Source organism: Aythya ferina (genome assembly GCF_964211825.1).
Source record: "Aythya ferina genome assembly, chromosome: 4".
Lineage (NCBI taxonomy): Eukaryota > Metazoa > Chordata > Aves > Anseriformes > Anatidae > Aythya > Aythya ferina.
The window spans coordinates 46255870-46272900 of NC_140300.1; the positions used below are offsets into that span (position 1 = coordinate 46255870).

The 17031-nt window shown below is 34.4% G+C and overlaps 1 protein-coding gene across 3 annotated transcripts in view; it reads left to right on the forward strand.

Moving 5' to 3' along the window:
- Positions 1-14798, forward strand: part of GUCY1A1 (guanylate cyclase 1 soluble subunit alpha 1) — a 34903-nt gene extending 20105 nt beyond the window's left edge. For 2 of the 3 annotated variants that reach the window (XM_084518115.1, XM_084518116.1), the window contains exons 2-9: positions 795-1206; positions 3914-3975; positions 5208-5266; positions 6338-7047; positions 8253-8738; positions 9248-9391; positions 11442-11596; positions 13792-14798. In XM_084518115.1, the coding sequence (XP_084374241.1) occupies positions 958-1206; positions 3914-3975; positions 5208-5266; positions 6338-7047; positions 8253-8738; positions 9248-9391; positions 11442-11596; positions 13792-13993 (2067 nt within the window). In that variant the 5' untranslated portion in view covers positions 795-957 and the 3' untranslated portion in view covers positions 13994-14798. Of the gene's footprint in view, positions 1-794; positions 1207-3913; positions 3976-5175; positions 5267-6337; positions 7048-8252; positions 8739-9247; positions 9392-11441; positions 11597-13791 lie in introns of those variants that run through there. The other variant, XM_084518117.1, reaches the window with a different exon arrangement.
- The last annotated feature ends 2233 nt before the right edge of the window (positions 14799-17031 follow it).

Genomic DNA, 17031 nt, shown 5'->3' on the forward strand with positions numbered 1-17031 from the left:
TTACATGAAGATGAGGGGATCTGATTCAAAGAGCTACGGTCAATAGAAAATGTAGCCCTTAAGGGAAGAGCCTTTTCAGATTAAGTCTTACTAAAATATATGTAACAAAAAGGGAATAATTACTAAAATCAACTGTTCAACTCTGTTCTGAATGTGTTGTTTGAAAGACATCACCTGTAAAAGCATAAAATCCCTTGGTGTTTTCCAAGCAACTATATCAGTTATGTGGTCTAGCTGTCACTAGTCAGTGGCTTTTACAAGAGGCATTAACCTGTGGTCTTGGATGGTCTGCAGTTCCAGCAGTGAAAGTGTCAACTTTATTCACGCAGTTCTCTGTTACAAAAAGGATACCTTGAGCATCAATTAAACTGAGATTTAAGTGTCCGTTACAAATCAGTTTAATTGTGCCACATCGGGTAGTTTTAATAGCTGCTTGTGAAGAATTAAGAAGGTTTCTCATTGAAATTCAGGTCTTTACTCTGTTAGGAGCCTCATCCATCACTATGACCAAAGATGTATCATATAAAACATTTCCTCTGCCTTAATCACCGGAGCCCCAGTTCAGCTAAGCACTTAACCACACACACCACTTGAAGCATTACCTGAAGCATTCAAATCAGTACGGATTACATGTTTAAAATGTCACATGAGTAAAGCTTAAGTGCTCTCCTGAGCAAGGCCCTAGAAAAGCCATTATTTTAATGTACATATGGTAAAAATGGAACATCGTGGGAATTTAAAGGAGAAAATAAAATAACGTTTTGTTGTGTGCTTTTATTTTTCTTGTTTTGTAGGGGTGCATATTTGTTCCCGTGATGACTTTTAACTACCAATAATCTTCCACAGTGGTTGCCTCATCTAATATTCTGGCATCTTCTTCTCTTGTTAGTAAACAAAAGAGAACTATTAAACACAAAGCCAAGTACTCTTAATCTCCAGAGAGAGACTTTGTACAGTATGTTCTGTACAAAACTGAAAGACTTGAAGATCACAGGGGAATGTCCTTTCTCCTTACTGACTCAAACTCACATTACTGATGAACGTGAGAAGGACTGCACAGAAAACAGCTCTAGTGCAGCTCTGCCCATCTGCAAAGAGGTCCACGAAAAAGATGCTCAAGGAGACCTTCCACAAAGGAAAACAAGCAGAAGTAGAGTGTACCTGCACACATTAACTGAAAGCATCTGCAAGCTAATCTTTCCTGAGGTAAACAGATAATGTGTATTAATACTACCATTTCATTATACATATTAAAAATGCATTGATGTAAGCATTTTGAAAGCTGTTTTGACTTCAGAGTTTGTATTCTTATTTAGCTCAGTGTAGCTTAAACCCTCATTTCATCCTTTTCCATTCCTTTTGTATACAATTTTGCCATAATGAGTTTTGTCCACTCTTACAATATCTCTTCCATTGTACTTCCCTGTATTTTTAGCCTTCCATTTGCAACCTTCCACTGATCATTTCTCCTTAAAAACATGCATTTCCATAGCATTTTATTAGTGTTACAGTTGGAGAAACTCTGCCATGTCACCTAATTACATGAATTATATGAATTATAGGAATTACATGGTTACCTTGTCAATTCACCTAATTGAATCCATACTAAGTACATTATTCATTATCACAAAAAAAAAAAAGAATCACTGTTTTCATCTGCTATGATACTGACCTCTGCTATGTTATTTTTAAAAATATTACTGTCTGTGTTTCATGCAAAGGAAAATCCTTAAGCATGTATTCAAGCAAATAATTCAAACATAGCAAACAGAACTTGTCTTAAGTGGGCTGTACCATAGCTAACTGATTTAAATGTGTGAAGACTACAGAACTTGACACCTAGTTCCAGTGTCCCCACAGCAGAAACCATGTCTTACTCCCTGCCCTGGAGAGACTGAACAGAATAGCTGTGCAACTGGGAAATGCAATGATCATATTGAAACACTGAACTAATTAATATCTATTAGTTAAGATGAAGAAAATCCTGTAGCAGTTCACAGAGGGATTCTTACATCTCTGCTCAACTCTGCTGAAAACAGGCACAATACATTCACAGCAGTTTGCTTGAGTGAAGATGAATACCAGGGCTTATTTCTGTATAAAGAATCACAACTTTAAAGTGCAGCTGTGTAACATTCTGTACTTGGGCTTGCCTCAAATTTGGAGGAAGGCGTGAATGAACTGACTGATATATATTGGGATTATACAGTGAATGGTCTTCTCTGGATGTTCATTAATTACAATTCAGTTAGGGACAATCAGTGTACCTTAATAAATGTGCTGGAGTTTTTTGAATCTATTTGCACATATATTTTTGCAACATATCCATCTCATTCTTTTGCTAAAACTCTACATTATCCATTTTTTATAGATGACTTTTTACTTTTGCTGCACTTACATAGAAGAAATTCATCCCTTTAAACTGATCTTTACTTTAAATGTTTAAAGGAAAGACTTCCAAGGCAAAAATGAACTGAAAAGTACCCTTTGTATAGTGTCATGATTGCTGTTTTAAGTCAGATTGGCTGTAGTCTTCTATTTCATCTAATTTTATTTTTAGTATATAGTTGTTGATGGTATTTTTAATGAAATACTTTTTTTTTTTTTTTCCTTTAAAGAGTGGTATATGTGTATGCACCTGCCTATTATATAAATATGATAGGCTAGTTCCTCAGCTATGACAAAAGGCTAGCAAAGTTCAGTTTAGATTTTTGATTGGAAACAGTCCCCAGAAGATACTGCCACTCTTTCATGGGATATTTTATTCTGGAGTGAAAACTTTCCTTTTAAAAAACAAACAAACAAAAAAAGTAAAAGATACAGTGGAAAAAATAATTTTGCTAGGGAATGAAAACCAAAGAAAAGCCAGACCAAATCAAGCATAACACACAAATTCTAACATGGAAGTGCAATGCTATTCTATGACCCTGTCTCTGTTGAAGTTTGGGTTTCAAATGATTGGAGACTACATACAGAAGACAGCTCTTCAGGTCACAAAGCAGTTGTAATACACATTTGGGAAGTATTGTATCTGCTCCAATTAGAAACTACAGAAAGAATACGGAAGGAGAGGATTGATGGAAAATGAGGTAAATCTTCATGGTACTCTAAAGGTTCTTTATTATGAAAAATATTTACAAAGGTTATCTACAGTGGATAGATTTTCATCTGGAGGATACTTGGGTTTGCAGAATACCTAGCTGAAATCCTTCTTTTTCTACAAGTATATATCATATAACATCATCTTGAAATGTTATAGTCTTGAAAACAGAAAAGGAAGTAATCTGAAACACAGAATGTTATATTGATCTTTAATGTCTGCTTTTGAGACTGTTACCTTTAGCAATTTTGACGTTGACACTTTTGAAAATTGCCCTGAAAAAAAATCTACTATTCGAAGAAAAGTTAATATTTAGAAGAACCACTTTTTAATATCTTTTGCTGGGGATAGAATGCAGAATGTAGTATTTTTTTTGTTTGTTTGTTTGTTTTTGTTTGTTTGTTTGTTTTGTCATGAGAATAAATTTTATATTTACTAAAGTAGTTCTGAACTGAGGGGTAATTCTCTTTTGGGTGTGGCGGGTTATGATAGAAAGTTGAGTTAGTTATTTCTCAGTAGCACTGTCTTTATTATCCTCTGACAACTTGGAGGTAAAGTACATCACTATTTTAAATGCCTAACTACAGGTACACATCAGCTAAGGGGGCTTAATTACAGTGGTAGTGGAGTTGAAGACATCAACATAAACTAAACCCCAAACACAAAAATAGCATGTTCCTTTAATGATACCACCTCGAAAAAAGATGTTAGTCCCAGGGACAGCAAAGTATTTCTCCTTATAAAAATGTTATTCTTCTGATTAAATTTTCAGCAATGATATTTTAATCAATGTAGATTTTTTTTCTTCCCCAGTTTGAAAGGCTAAATCTTGCACTTCAAAGAACACTAGCAAAACACAGAATAAAAGAAACCAGGTATGTATGTGTAATGGGTTTGCAACTGCATTGTGCACCAAAAATGTTTTGCTGAGAGTTATTAACAACTGGGCTGGTGACTGGGAATCAGGAATTCTGGAATCTATGTTCTATTACCTTGTTAAATTGGTGTGTGACATTTCATGCAATGTAAGTTGGCTTGATGGGCAAAATAAGCCATTTGTGCGGGGAAATATTGCTTAAAATAAGCGGGTGTTTTGGAGGAACTTGGAGATACTCAGACATAGATGGAAAGGTGAATATGGTTGCCTTATTTCACAATTGTATGGCCTTTTAATAGTAAATAAAACACTGATATTTCTATGACCCTGGGGAAAGAATTTTAAATGCAAATGATTAGTATTACACAAAAAAATGTTGGCTTTGGATACGGTGAATGATCATAGATAGTCTAGAAAGCTGAGCAGATGTGTGTTGCAAATGCGGACTGAAATGAATACTTTAATTACGTATTGTTTCATGCAGTATTAGTTTGAAACAAAAACATAGTATTCTATTCTGAATGGTGTATTAAGGCAAATCTAAAGCAAATCTAAACATCTGTAATGCAGCTTTTGCATATGTATTTATTTAAAATATTTCAATTAAGGAAATTCAGAAAATCTCTATCAATGGCTAACTGTTTATATAGAAGTTCACCTAAGCTACATCTTCTCATCATTTTGCATCTGACATTCAAGGTGATATTTTTTGACCTCACAGAACTCAGAGAGCTGCCATTCTGTATCACAGACATCTGGATTACTACCTATGAATAAGTAATTTTAAAGTAATGAATTATTCTATAAAAACAGAAATACCTTCTCAAATCTTTTTTATTTAATGGAATGTAAAATGCTTGAATGTATATTCCAGTTATATTATACATGAATATGAAATATAATTACAACTTCAAGTAACAAAATATAATCCAAACTAAAAATAGGGTTGTTGCAACGTAAGAGATTTTAATCAATGACAGCCTGCAGCATTTGGCCTCAATCCATAATCTGAGCTCAGACTAAAATTTTAATTTATCTCAAATGCACAGGATAATCTAAGATCCCACCAAAACCCTATTTTGCATGAAAGAAAAACTGCCTATTTGATCAGCAGAACTTGGTCTTTACTGAGTAAAGACAGGCTAGATATAACTTCTGTTGCATATTATTTTTACCATGTTTATCTTGATTTTTTCAGGGGTTTTATTTATATTTTTATGATCTTTACAGAAAAACTGGGGATAGAGAAGATTTTGAAAAAATAATCAGTGATCATGCTGATGCAGCAGGTAATGTAAGCTTGTTTAATAACACATCGATATTGCACATACATAGATTATATAAAGCTGATATAACTATAAAGTAATGCATGCATGTATAAAATAGTCTTGTTATTAAGAAATAATTTCCTCATCATGATGGCTTGAGTGATGCTGACATCACAGATAGTAAACTACATCTGTTCGACTAACAGCTCAGAGAGTCAAGACTTGAGTTAGAGTTTCTCAACTCTGAGATGTCATAATTCATACACTGCAAAGATAACAACATATAGGGAGTTGTAAGATACATTCAGTAATACATGACAGTGTTATACTGAAAAAATGTTTGATCCTTTACATCTTCTGGAGGATTCTAGTCTGTGGGAAGAGAACTGCTTTAATTTGCAATAGGAGAACTCTCTGGCTACATCTATAGTAGTAAATTAACATTTCCAGAAACTGAAACTTGGTCTTCTGTATACTTAAGCTGTTAAGCTGGTCCTGGCACACAGTTGGCCTGTGACAGATAACAGTTTTCCAAATGATTCCCAGTAACAGCTGGGGAGTTGGGACATACTCAACAATCAGTTTGCGTGCAGCTATCCCATTAAAATGAATTTGCTACAAAGATGTGAGCCGTTCTGTGCCAGTTGGTCTCAGTGCCCTGGAATATTCCTAGGGTCATTTAATTTATTGGATCAAGCATAATATTTATATCTGCATGTGTGCACAAAGACGATTTAATTTTGACTCTTATTTAGTTTTATAAAATTATTTTATTTCTTTATGTCAGGCTAAGGGAACTGGGTTAAGTCCTGTGCCAAAATTTGCATTCATTCTGTCTACACCCCCTACTGCACAGCACTGAGTCTTGGATCATTCCAAACTACAGCCTATTGCCTCCATGTTTTCCAGGCACCAGGTAGTACAACTTTAATTGGTCATAACAGGACACCTAAGAGCGAAACTCCTCAGCTGTCTGTGATGGGTCAAGGAAGGAAATTGCTAATTTGGTTTGATGTAGGATGAAAAAAGTGGAGATTAGCCTGAGATTCAGCGTGATGTGTGCAGTTCTGACTAAAATATGATTCCATGCAGGTGTGCCTGTGGAATCTCTACGGGAATCTCTTGGTGAAGAGCTATTCAAAATATGCTATGAAGAGGATGAACACATACTAGGAGTTATTGGAGGAACCCTTAAGGACTTCTTGAACAGTTTCACTACTCTGCTGAAGCAAAGTGGCCACAACCAAGAAGCAGGAAAAAAGGACAGACTTGAAGAAGCCTCCATATTATGCCTGGAGAAAGATCAGGACTTCTTAAATGTGTATTACTTCTTTCCCAAGAAAGTCACGAGTCTTATTTTATCTGGCATTATTAAGGCAGCAGCTCATATTTTGTATGAAACTGAGGTGGAAGTCATGCTCATGCCTCCTTGTTTCCATAATGACTGCACTGAGTTTGTTAATCAGCCTTATTTACTTTACTCTATACAAGTCAAAAGCGCAAAACCTTCTTTATCTCCATGTAAACCACAGTCTTCACTTGTGATTCCTGCCTCTGTATTCTGTAAGATTTTCCCATTTCATTTTATGTTTGACAAGGACATGTCTGTTCTACAAGTTGGAAATGGGATAAGAAGACTTTTGACCAGGAGAGAATTTCAAGCTAAGCCTAATTTTGAAGAGTATTTTGAAATTCTTACCCCTAAAATAAGCTGCACTTTTAGTGGAATAATGACAATGCTAAATATGCAGTTTACTGTACGAGTGAGAAGATGGGATAATACTGATATGAAATCATCCATGGTAAGAGAATTTTTAAAACTATGGCTTCAGTGAGGAATTTATTTTCTTCTTTTGGGAGATGCGAGACAGTTAAAATAGCCACCAAACAAAATTATGTTGTATTTTTCATTGTCTACCTTTCAACATCTAATACAAATTAATAATAATGATCTATGGTGAGGGCACTGTAATGTAATTCAGATTCTGGAACCAATATTTAGTCAAAATTCTCCATTAGAACTTCTTTTTTTTACATGAGTAAAATCTGACTGTTAACATGATTTTATTAAAAAAGGAGTAATTTGAAATATGGAGATAAACTCAGTGAATTGAGATAAAGTCAGTGACATGTCATGCTGCTGAGAATAAGAGCATCACCACTACAGAGATGGTGGCAGGGGAAGCTTAACCTAAGTGCAATTGAGTCACCTAAAAACAACAGTTCTAAGATTTGGGGAAAGGAACAGACATTTCCTGTGCTCATTGAGCCTTTGCTTTCTTCAGGATTTTGTATCTTTGATATTCAGATACCTGAACTGATGCAATCACTATCATGAAATATCCTTTTTTTTTTTTTTTTTTCTCAAAAAAAATAGTGATTCAAAGCAATGTTAAGGAGAGCTCTGCAGCATCTTGCACATTACACAACTGAGTATGCAAGAGACATAAAAACAGCACTTCACACAAAATACCGTGCCTTTTCAGGTCATTAAAGTGGGATATTTCTGGCATTTTTGCTTTTTAATTTTAAATTGCAGTGAGTACTGAACATCCTCTAATAAAACTGAAACTGTTGTTTTCACTTTATCTTACAGAGAAAGAAGTGCATGAACCAAACATGGTTTTGCTAACCAGTTGTTAGCAGAAATTCATTGACCACTGTAATCAATACAATCTTAAACAGTAGATAAAAATGCACAAAATTCTTCTTTTGATTTTCTTTTCTCTCTAAGATAAAATTGATACTTACTAATACCCAAACATAATTAGGGGTTTGTCCTTAAGCTGTGGTTTAACTTTTGCACCAGAAGGCTCATGTAAAATAAGCTGAACTTACAATTTAGCTGTATGATTTTGTATTCCATGTTTTCTCTTTAGCAACTGAATGAAGATGTGAGGACTATGGGCCACTCTGATTCACCTGTGGTTCAGCAAAATGTGTGTCTTGTTTCTAAGCACTTGCCATGCAAGTTGTGCATGAATCCTTGTTTCTTTAACTGTTTCAGGTAATGGATCTTAAAGGCCAAATGATCTATATTCTTGAATCCAGTGCCATCCTATTCTTGGGATCCCCGTGTGTGGATAGGCTAGAAGATTTTACAGGACGTGGATTATACCTCTCAGATATTCCTATTCACAATGCACTGAGAGATGTTGTTCTGATCGGAGAACAAGCCAGAGCTCAGGATGGACTGAAAAAGAGGTTAGGAAAGCTGAAAGCAACCCTTGAGCAGGCCCATCAAGCACTTGAAGAGGAAAAGAAGAAGACCGTAGATCTTCTGTTTTCTATTTTTCCCGGAGAGGTTGCTCAGCAGCTGTGGCAGGGACAAGTTGTGCAAGCCAAGAAATTTAATAATGTCACAATGCTTTTCTCTGACATTGTTGGATTCACTGCCATCTGTTCTCAGTGCTCACCTATGCAGGTTATCACCATGCTTAATGAGCTTTATACTCGCTTTGATTACCAATGTGGAGAGCTAGATGTCTATAAGGTACACAATTTATTGTTCTTCTGTGGGGTTCTGTGGCAGGAAAAGAAATTATGAGTAAATGGGACAGAGGATAATAGAAGTCCAAAAAATATTTTGCCCTACACCTTCATTTTATGAAAGATTTAAAATCAATCACAAAACAATTAAAAGTATATCAACAGCATCGGCCATGCTTGCAGCCAAGTGAGAAACCCATCAAAACCTAAGAGGTCATTTTAAAAATTAATTTCAGCTACAGTGCTGTGAATCTGGGGTAAATAGGTGTTTAATGTAGCAACAGGTGCCTGACAACAGGTGAGTAAGGAAAGGTATTCTAGCATTGTGCGTAGCAATAAATACAAGTTGTATATTTATTTCCTTTTGAATGACACTGCAGGATTTGCCCAGGACCATTTAGCAGGACAAATAAATCTCAGTCAAACAGTTAGGTAAAATTCCTGCTGAGACCACAGACTATTCTTTTATATGTCAAGCAGTATAACACTAAGGAACAAATATACCTGTTTCAGGTTGAGACTATTGGAGATGCCTACTGTGTTGCTGGAGGTTTACACAAAGAAAGTGAAACCCATGCTGTTCAAATAGCATTGATGGCCCTGAAGATGATGGAGCTATCAGATGAGGTGGTGTCTCCCCATGGAGAGCCTATCAAGGTCATATATTTTTTTGTATTTTATATGGTAAAAATGGAAATTTTTGGTTGTCTAGTTGGTTTCAGGGTTTTTGTGTCAAGGAGATTTCACATTAATTCAAACAAGGTGTGGGATCAACGGCGTATGGCTGGAGAAACTGATCGTTTTAGTTCTATGAATGAGAGTTTTGTAGAGAGTTAAAGATGAAACAGAAATCTGAAAATTAACGCCAAAAGCTTAAATGTGAAATCAGTAGGTGCACATTGATAAGCTGCTGGTTTTGTCTCCGTAGCAATACATTTGTAAGTGGCGTGAAATATTCTGTTACCATTTTATAATTAGGAGACTAATCCCTTAGAATTGGAACTAATGAGAACATCAAAGTCTTTTGAGGCAACAGGTATAAACATGAATAATCAAATACATGTTCTAAATACTGCAATCCACATATCTTTAATGGATTCTGTTGCTGTTCATGTTTTACAGTCAGATACTGAACCAATACCATAAGAATGGCAAGACAACTGCCTGATTCAGTGGTAGTTACATTTATGGCCTCCTTTCAGTGAGGACTTAAGCATGTACTGAACTTACCACATAGGTTCACCTCTCACTGGGAAAAAAAAAAAAAAAGAGAGAAAGATTGGTGTGCATGACAAATGATGTGGGCCTTCCATTAAGTTCAAATGTCCTGGAATGTGGTCTATTTTTTTAAATACTGGTGTCTCGATTCATTATGTCTTTCATTTGCTCATTTTTAACATTCATCTATTCATTCATTCCTTTAGAAAACTTCAAACTTCTTTGATTATAGATAATGAATGTTTGTATTGCAAAAACAAGAAAGTGATTATTAAGAGGATAACATGTTCCACATTTATCATACATTTATATAACAGCAGTGTTATAAATACCATTCTTTTTGTATTTCACAATATCAAATTAAACTAGGGTTAAAAATATAGAAACATCTTGTCATTATTATTATTATTATTAACATGTTTATAATTTCCACACAATTGCTACTTCTATAGTTTTGAATGAGCAATGTCATTACATTCAAAAAGTAATTTTAAAATAGAAATTAAAAAAAATGTATAAACAACTTCGAGAACCTTCTTAGAAGAAAACAGAATCTTTCTATTTCTAATGAAAGCACACATCTATTTTAATGAAATGCTTCATGACTGTTTTGCAAAGCAACAAGTATGTCATGGTATACTGTCATTTTCTATATAAATTGTCAAAGAAAAGGCGTGACTGCAAACTGCTTATTTTAAATCAGACTTCTGTGTCAATGTACGTATATGAGCCATCTTTGCTGTGTGGGTGGATTTTGCTTTTGTTGCTTTTTTTGCTTTCTCACTCAAAACTAGAAATTGTAACTTCTTCATAAATGATATGGTATTCTGTGTGTATATAAAGAATAGCACAGACAGTAGATATGCATGTTTCCCAACATCAGCCATTGTAGTGTCAGAGTGCTATGCTGAAGAAAACATGTCTACATATGTATAATGAGCATAAAATACAATAAAAAAAAAAAAATAAGGAACATAAAAACCAGTACCAGCTAAGCAAAACTCAAAAATCTGAGTACAAGTTTTAAAGAAGAGGTACCAAAATGTATCAACTGCTGTATAATTTCATTAATTAGCCAAATTATGTACTCTGATATTGGGATTTACTCTTAAGTGGTACATTGTAAATACAATTCAACTGAAACTACAGCATATACATATTTTCTTCACTGTTCCCTAAGTCTTCTGACCATAACAGAAAAGTGTGTGATTTAGTAACTGTCACCAGTCTAACATTGTGCCATGCAGTTCCTCCCAGGAAAATATTCAAGTGTCTTCACATCTCCTGATGATGTTTATACATCAAGGTAAACTTGGGCTAGCGCAGGCAATAACGACCAGAATACAGACATTTTAAGGAGGCTATACCAACTGAATTTGTATTACTAGCTCATAATCTATTTATTTATTTTAAAGGAAAAATGCATAAAACTGACTTTAACCATTTCATTATTTTTATTTAATGCTTTTGTCTATCTTTTTATTTGAAGATGCGTATTGGCCTTCATTCTGGATCTGTCTTTGCTGGAGTTGTGGGGGTTAAAATGCCTCGTTATTGTCTCTTTGGAAATAATGTAACTCTTGCCAACAAGTTTGAGTCTTGCAGTGTACCTAGAAAAATAAATGTCAGCCCAACAACTTACAGGTACAGTGCTTTACAATGTACGTCTGTAAAATGTCCACCTGAAGTAGTTAATGTGAAATTTATTCATTATCTTGCTGATCTTTTTTCTTCCCTCTGAAGTGCTACTGTTTATTTTTCTTTTTTTTCTCTTTTTATCTGATTGCCCATGATCGTACCGTGGTTATTTTTATTCAGAATGCAACCAGCAGCAATAAAAAGGGTGAAACAGAACAGCTGATATTTATTTTTCAGATGTTGTGTTTAAAATAAATGGAGGATCAGGGCCAATTTTGCTTCTTGCCCTGAAGCCAAAGAAAAATCTCTTGAATTTTTACTTCTCTCAAATAGTTGTCTCCTCTTTGAGCTAAGTATCTTTCAGTGTAAACTGATGCCAAGTTTATGCAGGTGCCCTTGAAAATAACCACTTAACTGCACAATTATTAAGCATCACCTTATGCATCTCCATTCTCTTTTGATTAGAGTAGTTGAATGAATAGATTGCAATGAATCAACCAAGCCAGTGTTTAGTTTATACCTGTCTTGATCACAGCTAAGTTTGAACCTTAGTATGTAATCTAGTCTGTACTATTTATTATCCATTCAAATCAGACATTTTTAGGGTATTTGTTGTCATGCAGTTAGCAAGCTCTCCCATGGAAAATACAGCATCTTTCTTTTGTACCCTTCATACTCCCAACCTCTCTTTGTATTGCTGTTTGTAATACTCTTTGTATTATCTATTTAATTGTATTTTAAAATTACCTTGCAAATATGTTTGTGGCTAAGTAATAGTGTTTTATAAGTTTGAATTTGGTGGTAGTAACAGTTCAGACTGTTACTCCAGGTCCAGGTCTGAATTTTATGCCACTTAAACTGATACAGATTATTGTTTCTTCCAGAGTGGCCAAAAAAAGTGAACTACACAAAGTGAATTCAGTAATAGGAAGCAATATTGCTGGATGGGTAAAATAACCAGAAATATGGATATAATTTTTTTTTTCCTTTTAAGGAAGCACTACTGCCTTCACTGCAGCCTGGACAGTCACCTATTCCTATTCAGTTTGTACCCACTGCTGCATATCTGATCTTGTGGCAAGGTCCTGTGGCCACTGTTAGAGAATTTGGCATGGGATCCTCTGACATTCTGTGCAGCACATGCTATGTGACTTACAGGGTGCCAAACTATAGATTATCTTGTATAGGTGATTTTTACACACGTGTTAGAGGTATCAGAGTACACAGCAAGTAACCTGCTTTTGGATCATGTACTCTGAAGAGCTATAGTGTATGTTAGAAGTACAGTGGTGGCCAACAGTGATTTCTTCCATGTGCATATGGCATAACATTTTGAATCAGATTGGCTATACCCTTCTCTTAAATCAATAGACAGTTTTTCCACACAAGATTTTTTTATATTCTGAGGCATACTCTGCATGGCTGTGTATTCATTTCAAGAGAATATCTGAAATGAGTACACTGTTGAAAAAAATAATTGTTTGGATGCCTAGAAAACAGGCAATTTAGTTAAAGGATAAACTATTGTTATTATTCTCATGGTATGTTTTTTTTTTCCCCTGCATGAATGATGTGTTAACACACTTTGTGTTTAGTGTTTTTACTTTCTGATTTGTACATGAATTATAAACAGATATTGATAACATTATGGCACCTGGCACATCTCCTATATGTAAAAGTATTTGTCTGGAACATTAGTAACAGGTTTACATTATTTATCTCTAAAGAGTACTGATCTGTATTTCAGATATAAAAGACCACTAGGTTTAGTGGACCTATGTGTGAAAAAGCAAAATTCTTAGAAGTAGTAAGAGGATCTGAATAGTTCAGTTAATAAGCTTTTCAGTATTTCATTAACACTAATCATGCTACCAGTCTCATGCTAAGCTGAGCTAGCTGTCAGTACTAGACCAGTTTTGCAAATACTTAGAACAAATATATCACCTACATTAAAAACACAGACAAAAAAAAAAAAAAAAAAAAGGGCAATGTTCCTGTTTGCACTGGTGCATTAATTAACTGGTTATCAAAATTACTAAACAAACTGTTTTTTTAATATTTTCATGAAATAATGTATAACTATAAAATCAAATTCTGCCCTGCTTTATAAAGAATACACAAATAATTATTGAATGTCTATGCATGTAGTAACAATTAGTGACTGATTCATTTTTAACCAAGATGATTAATTTTTGTTATAGGTTGTTAAAAGAATATCCAGGTTTTGTGTTCACACCTCGCTCAAGAGAAGAACTTCCTCCAAATTTTCCCAGTGATATTCCTGGAATTTGTTATTTTCTGGATGCTTATATTCAAGGAACAAGCTCACTGACTTGGTTTCAAAAGAGAGATTTGGGAGATGGCAATGCCAACTTTTTGGGTGAGGAAACAGGAATAGACTAAATTGTCTAGCACATTCACAAGTGTATAGAATAAATTTATAAATATTCTGTGTTTTTTTTTTGTATAAATTGAAAAATTTTTTTAAAATGTATGAAACATGAAAGCACTTTAGGTTGTTAACACCTGAAAACCAGTATTAAAATTTCAGGAAGTATGTCACTGAGTACTTTCTACTTTTCCTTTGGATTGGAAACATAGTCACTAAAACAATATTGCAACTTTACTGTTTAAAATGCTACTAAAAATACATTTTCCTTGTGGTGATTTGTAAGTGCTACATAACAAACCTCTCAGTTCTATCTGTGCTGAGAATTCTAGACGTATTGTATGTGCAGTGTGTCAGGAAACATAATGTGCAAGTCATGCAGCCACATGCCGTGTTGTGAGCTGGTGCTTACCAATGACTATTAGAAATACATTTTCTTGGTGATTCCATAAGAAAAATATTCATAAAAATGCTGTCACTGCTATCACATACTCCTTCCAGTGCATCCTTTGGGCCCCATCCTTGTAGCTGCTGACCATCTTCTAACACTTGCTGGAGTGTGCTCAGCATCTTCTGGATCAGGCTGTTAATTGTAGCTAATACACATGTAAATAGCAAAGTTTGCTGCTTACTGTTTCCTGAACTTTATTTTGTGTATAAAATGAACATAGATTAAAACACTGTATAATCACATACTAAAGTCTCTGTAATCATCAAACAGTATTTTATTTCTTGGGGTTTTTAAAATACCTTATAAAAAATATCAACTTGCTATTATGTATTACAGCAATAAATGTTTTCTTTTTGTTGTCATTTAAATTTGGAAAGTTTTAAAAGGAGTGTAATAAAATGTGCTCTGGACTGTTTACTTAGAAAGGAAATTTCCCATCGGACTGTATAACATGGAACAGAAACACACTGTTTTAAAGCCATGATCCTTGTTCAAGGAGAGCAGTATATACATGACATATTACCTGGAATGCCTATGCTACACTCACTTTGTAGTTGTCAGGGGGATCTACAGATGAACAGAAGTGCTTTAAAACATATCAACACATGTATTAGTATTTCTATGGTAAAAGCTTTTCTATAGTGGATGGTGGAACATGAGTGGAGAACTCACAAGGGTCTGCCTCTGCAACTGGCAGAATAGAGTTAGTTACTGAGTCCTGAGTTTGGGATTGTGCCTTTGTAACTATCAGATTCATCTGCACAGAAATTTCTCTGTGTTGTACAGGTTGGTCCCAACTGCAGGCTGGAGAACTGCATTGTTTACACACATAAAAGTATTTCCAGTAGTACCAAATACTAATTGTTATTACTCTAACCTCTTAAACTCTTGGGTTTTGGCATATCAAACCATAAAAGCCTATCTCCAAGATACGTGCTGCTGAATCAAGATTTTGCTCTCTGAATATTTATTTACAGGTCACAATTTTATTAGACAAAGGTGCAATTCTGTTTTTTTGTTTTGTTTTGTTTTGTTTTGTTTTGTTTTGTTTTGTTTTCCTGAATTTGACTGCTTCATTCTGAAGCTATTGTTCTTATCCTACTCCTTTGCAGTAGAAACTTGTACAGAACAGGTACCATCAGAACTTTGAGAAAAGTCATTATAAGAGACTAGCTTTATGAACATTTAAAAAGTGCATTTTAATTCATGTTTCTTGTGAGCATCATTTGAACAAAACTTGAAATAGGGAACAAGGAATCCTGCTATTCCTTGCGATATCCTATATCCATCCAAGATGTTTATAAACTGACTCAAAAAAGGAACCTGAAAGGCTATATGTGCACGATACACACATACACACACACATATATATGCACATTTGTAATATTTTTAACAGCAGTGTTTCAAGAAAACAAGAATTTTGCAAGTCTAGGTGACTGATCTTTGCAATATTATTTTCTTAGGAAAATTCTATTCTATTGACAGAAATACCCCAAGACTAGTAGCAGTCCCATAAGGACACTCCTAGATATAAAAATGATAAGAATTATACTACTGACTCATGGTATTGACCCAGTAATAACCAAAGTCAGTAAAAATCTATCCATCTCTATGTCATTTATTGAAGATTAAAAAACACATAGGCTTTTAAACAAAAAGGATTTCTTTCTCTATATCTACAGAATGGGAGGGGAATGTAGGATATTCATCCTGGCAGTTCTTGACTCCTTCCTATGCATCTCTCTATAAAATAAAATGTGCCCTAGGCCAACATTTTTACTACAGATTAAATTCACCCTCCAGTGTTACTTTTTATAACTTTCTCTTTTTTTTAACACACAGTAGGCTACGTTATCAGCTAAGATAAAATTTCTGTAGAACTCCTTTTTATTTCACTGACTTTTTTTTTCGCTGAGGAAGTCAAAACATTCTTTTGTCTACTTCAGCCCTAATTCAGGCAAGTATCCTGATAAGTTGCTTAAGCATACATATAAAGCTATATGCTTTCATGTCAGCGAGATAAATAGGATTTATGCACATATTTAAGAAAATGATCTGGGAAGGTACTTTAATATGTACTTCTGTCCATACCTGCTCTGAAAAACAACAACAACAACAAACAACACAAGTCTATATTTATTTTTAAGTGTAACTGTTAAGAATTTAGGCCTCACTGAAGCTGTTCTCCTGTTTAAGTTTTTTGTCGAATGAATACATTTTTAATAAGGGACAATTATTTTCAGCTAATCTTTTCACTTAAATTAAAGCCAATGGAAATAAAAGAATCAGAAAATTGATAAGCAAATTGTTGAGATAATTAAAAAGAAGGCAATTTAATTGATACAATACTGGGAGATTTTGCAAGGAAATCAAACAATTGTTTTTAAGCTGATGTCTTGTATACTATTATGTTGTCTGAAATTGTGAAGTCTTCAGAGACTATAGAATGCTTTTGATATAGACATGCACAATTTAGTATTATGTACACAAACTGATGTGATGTGATTCTGATGTGATTTTTTATTTTACTAGTACATCAGCTGTGGGACTGATTCCTGTTCACATTTACTCAGTGCGATGGAAGATATGGTTTTGTCACAC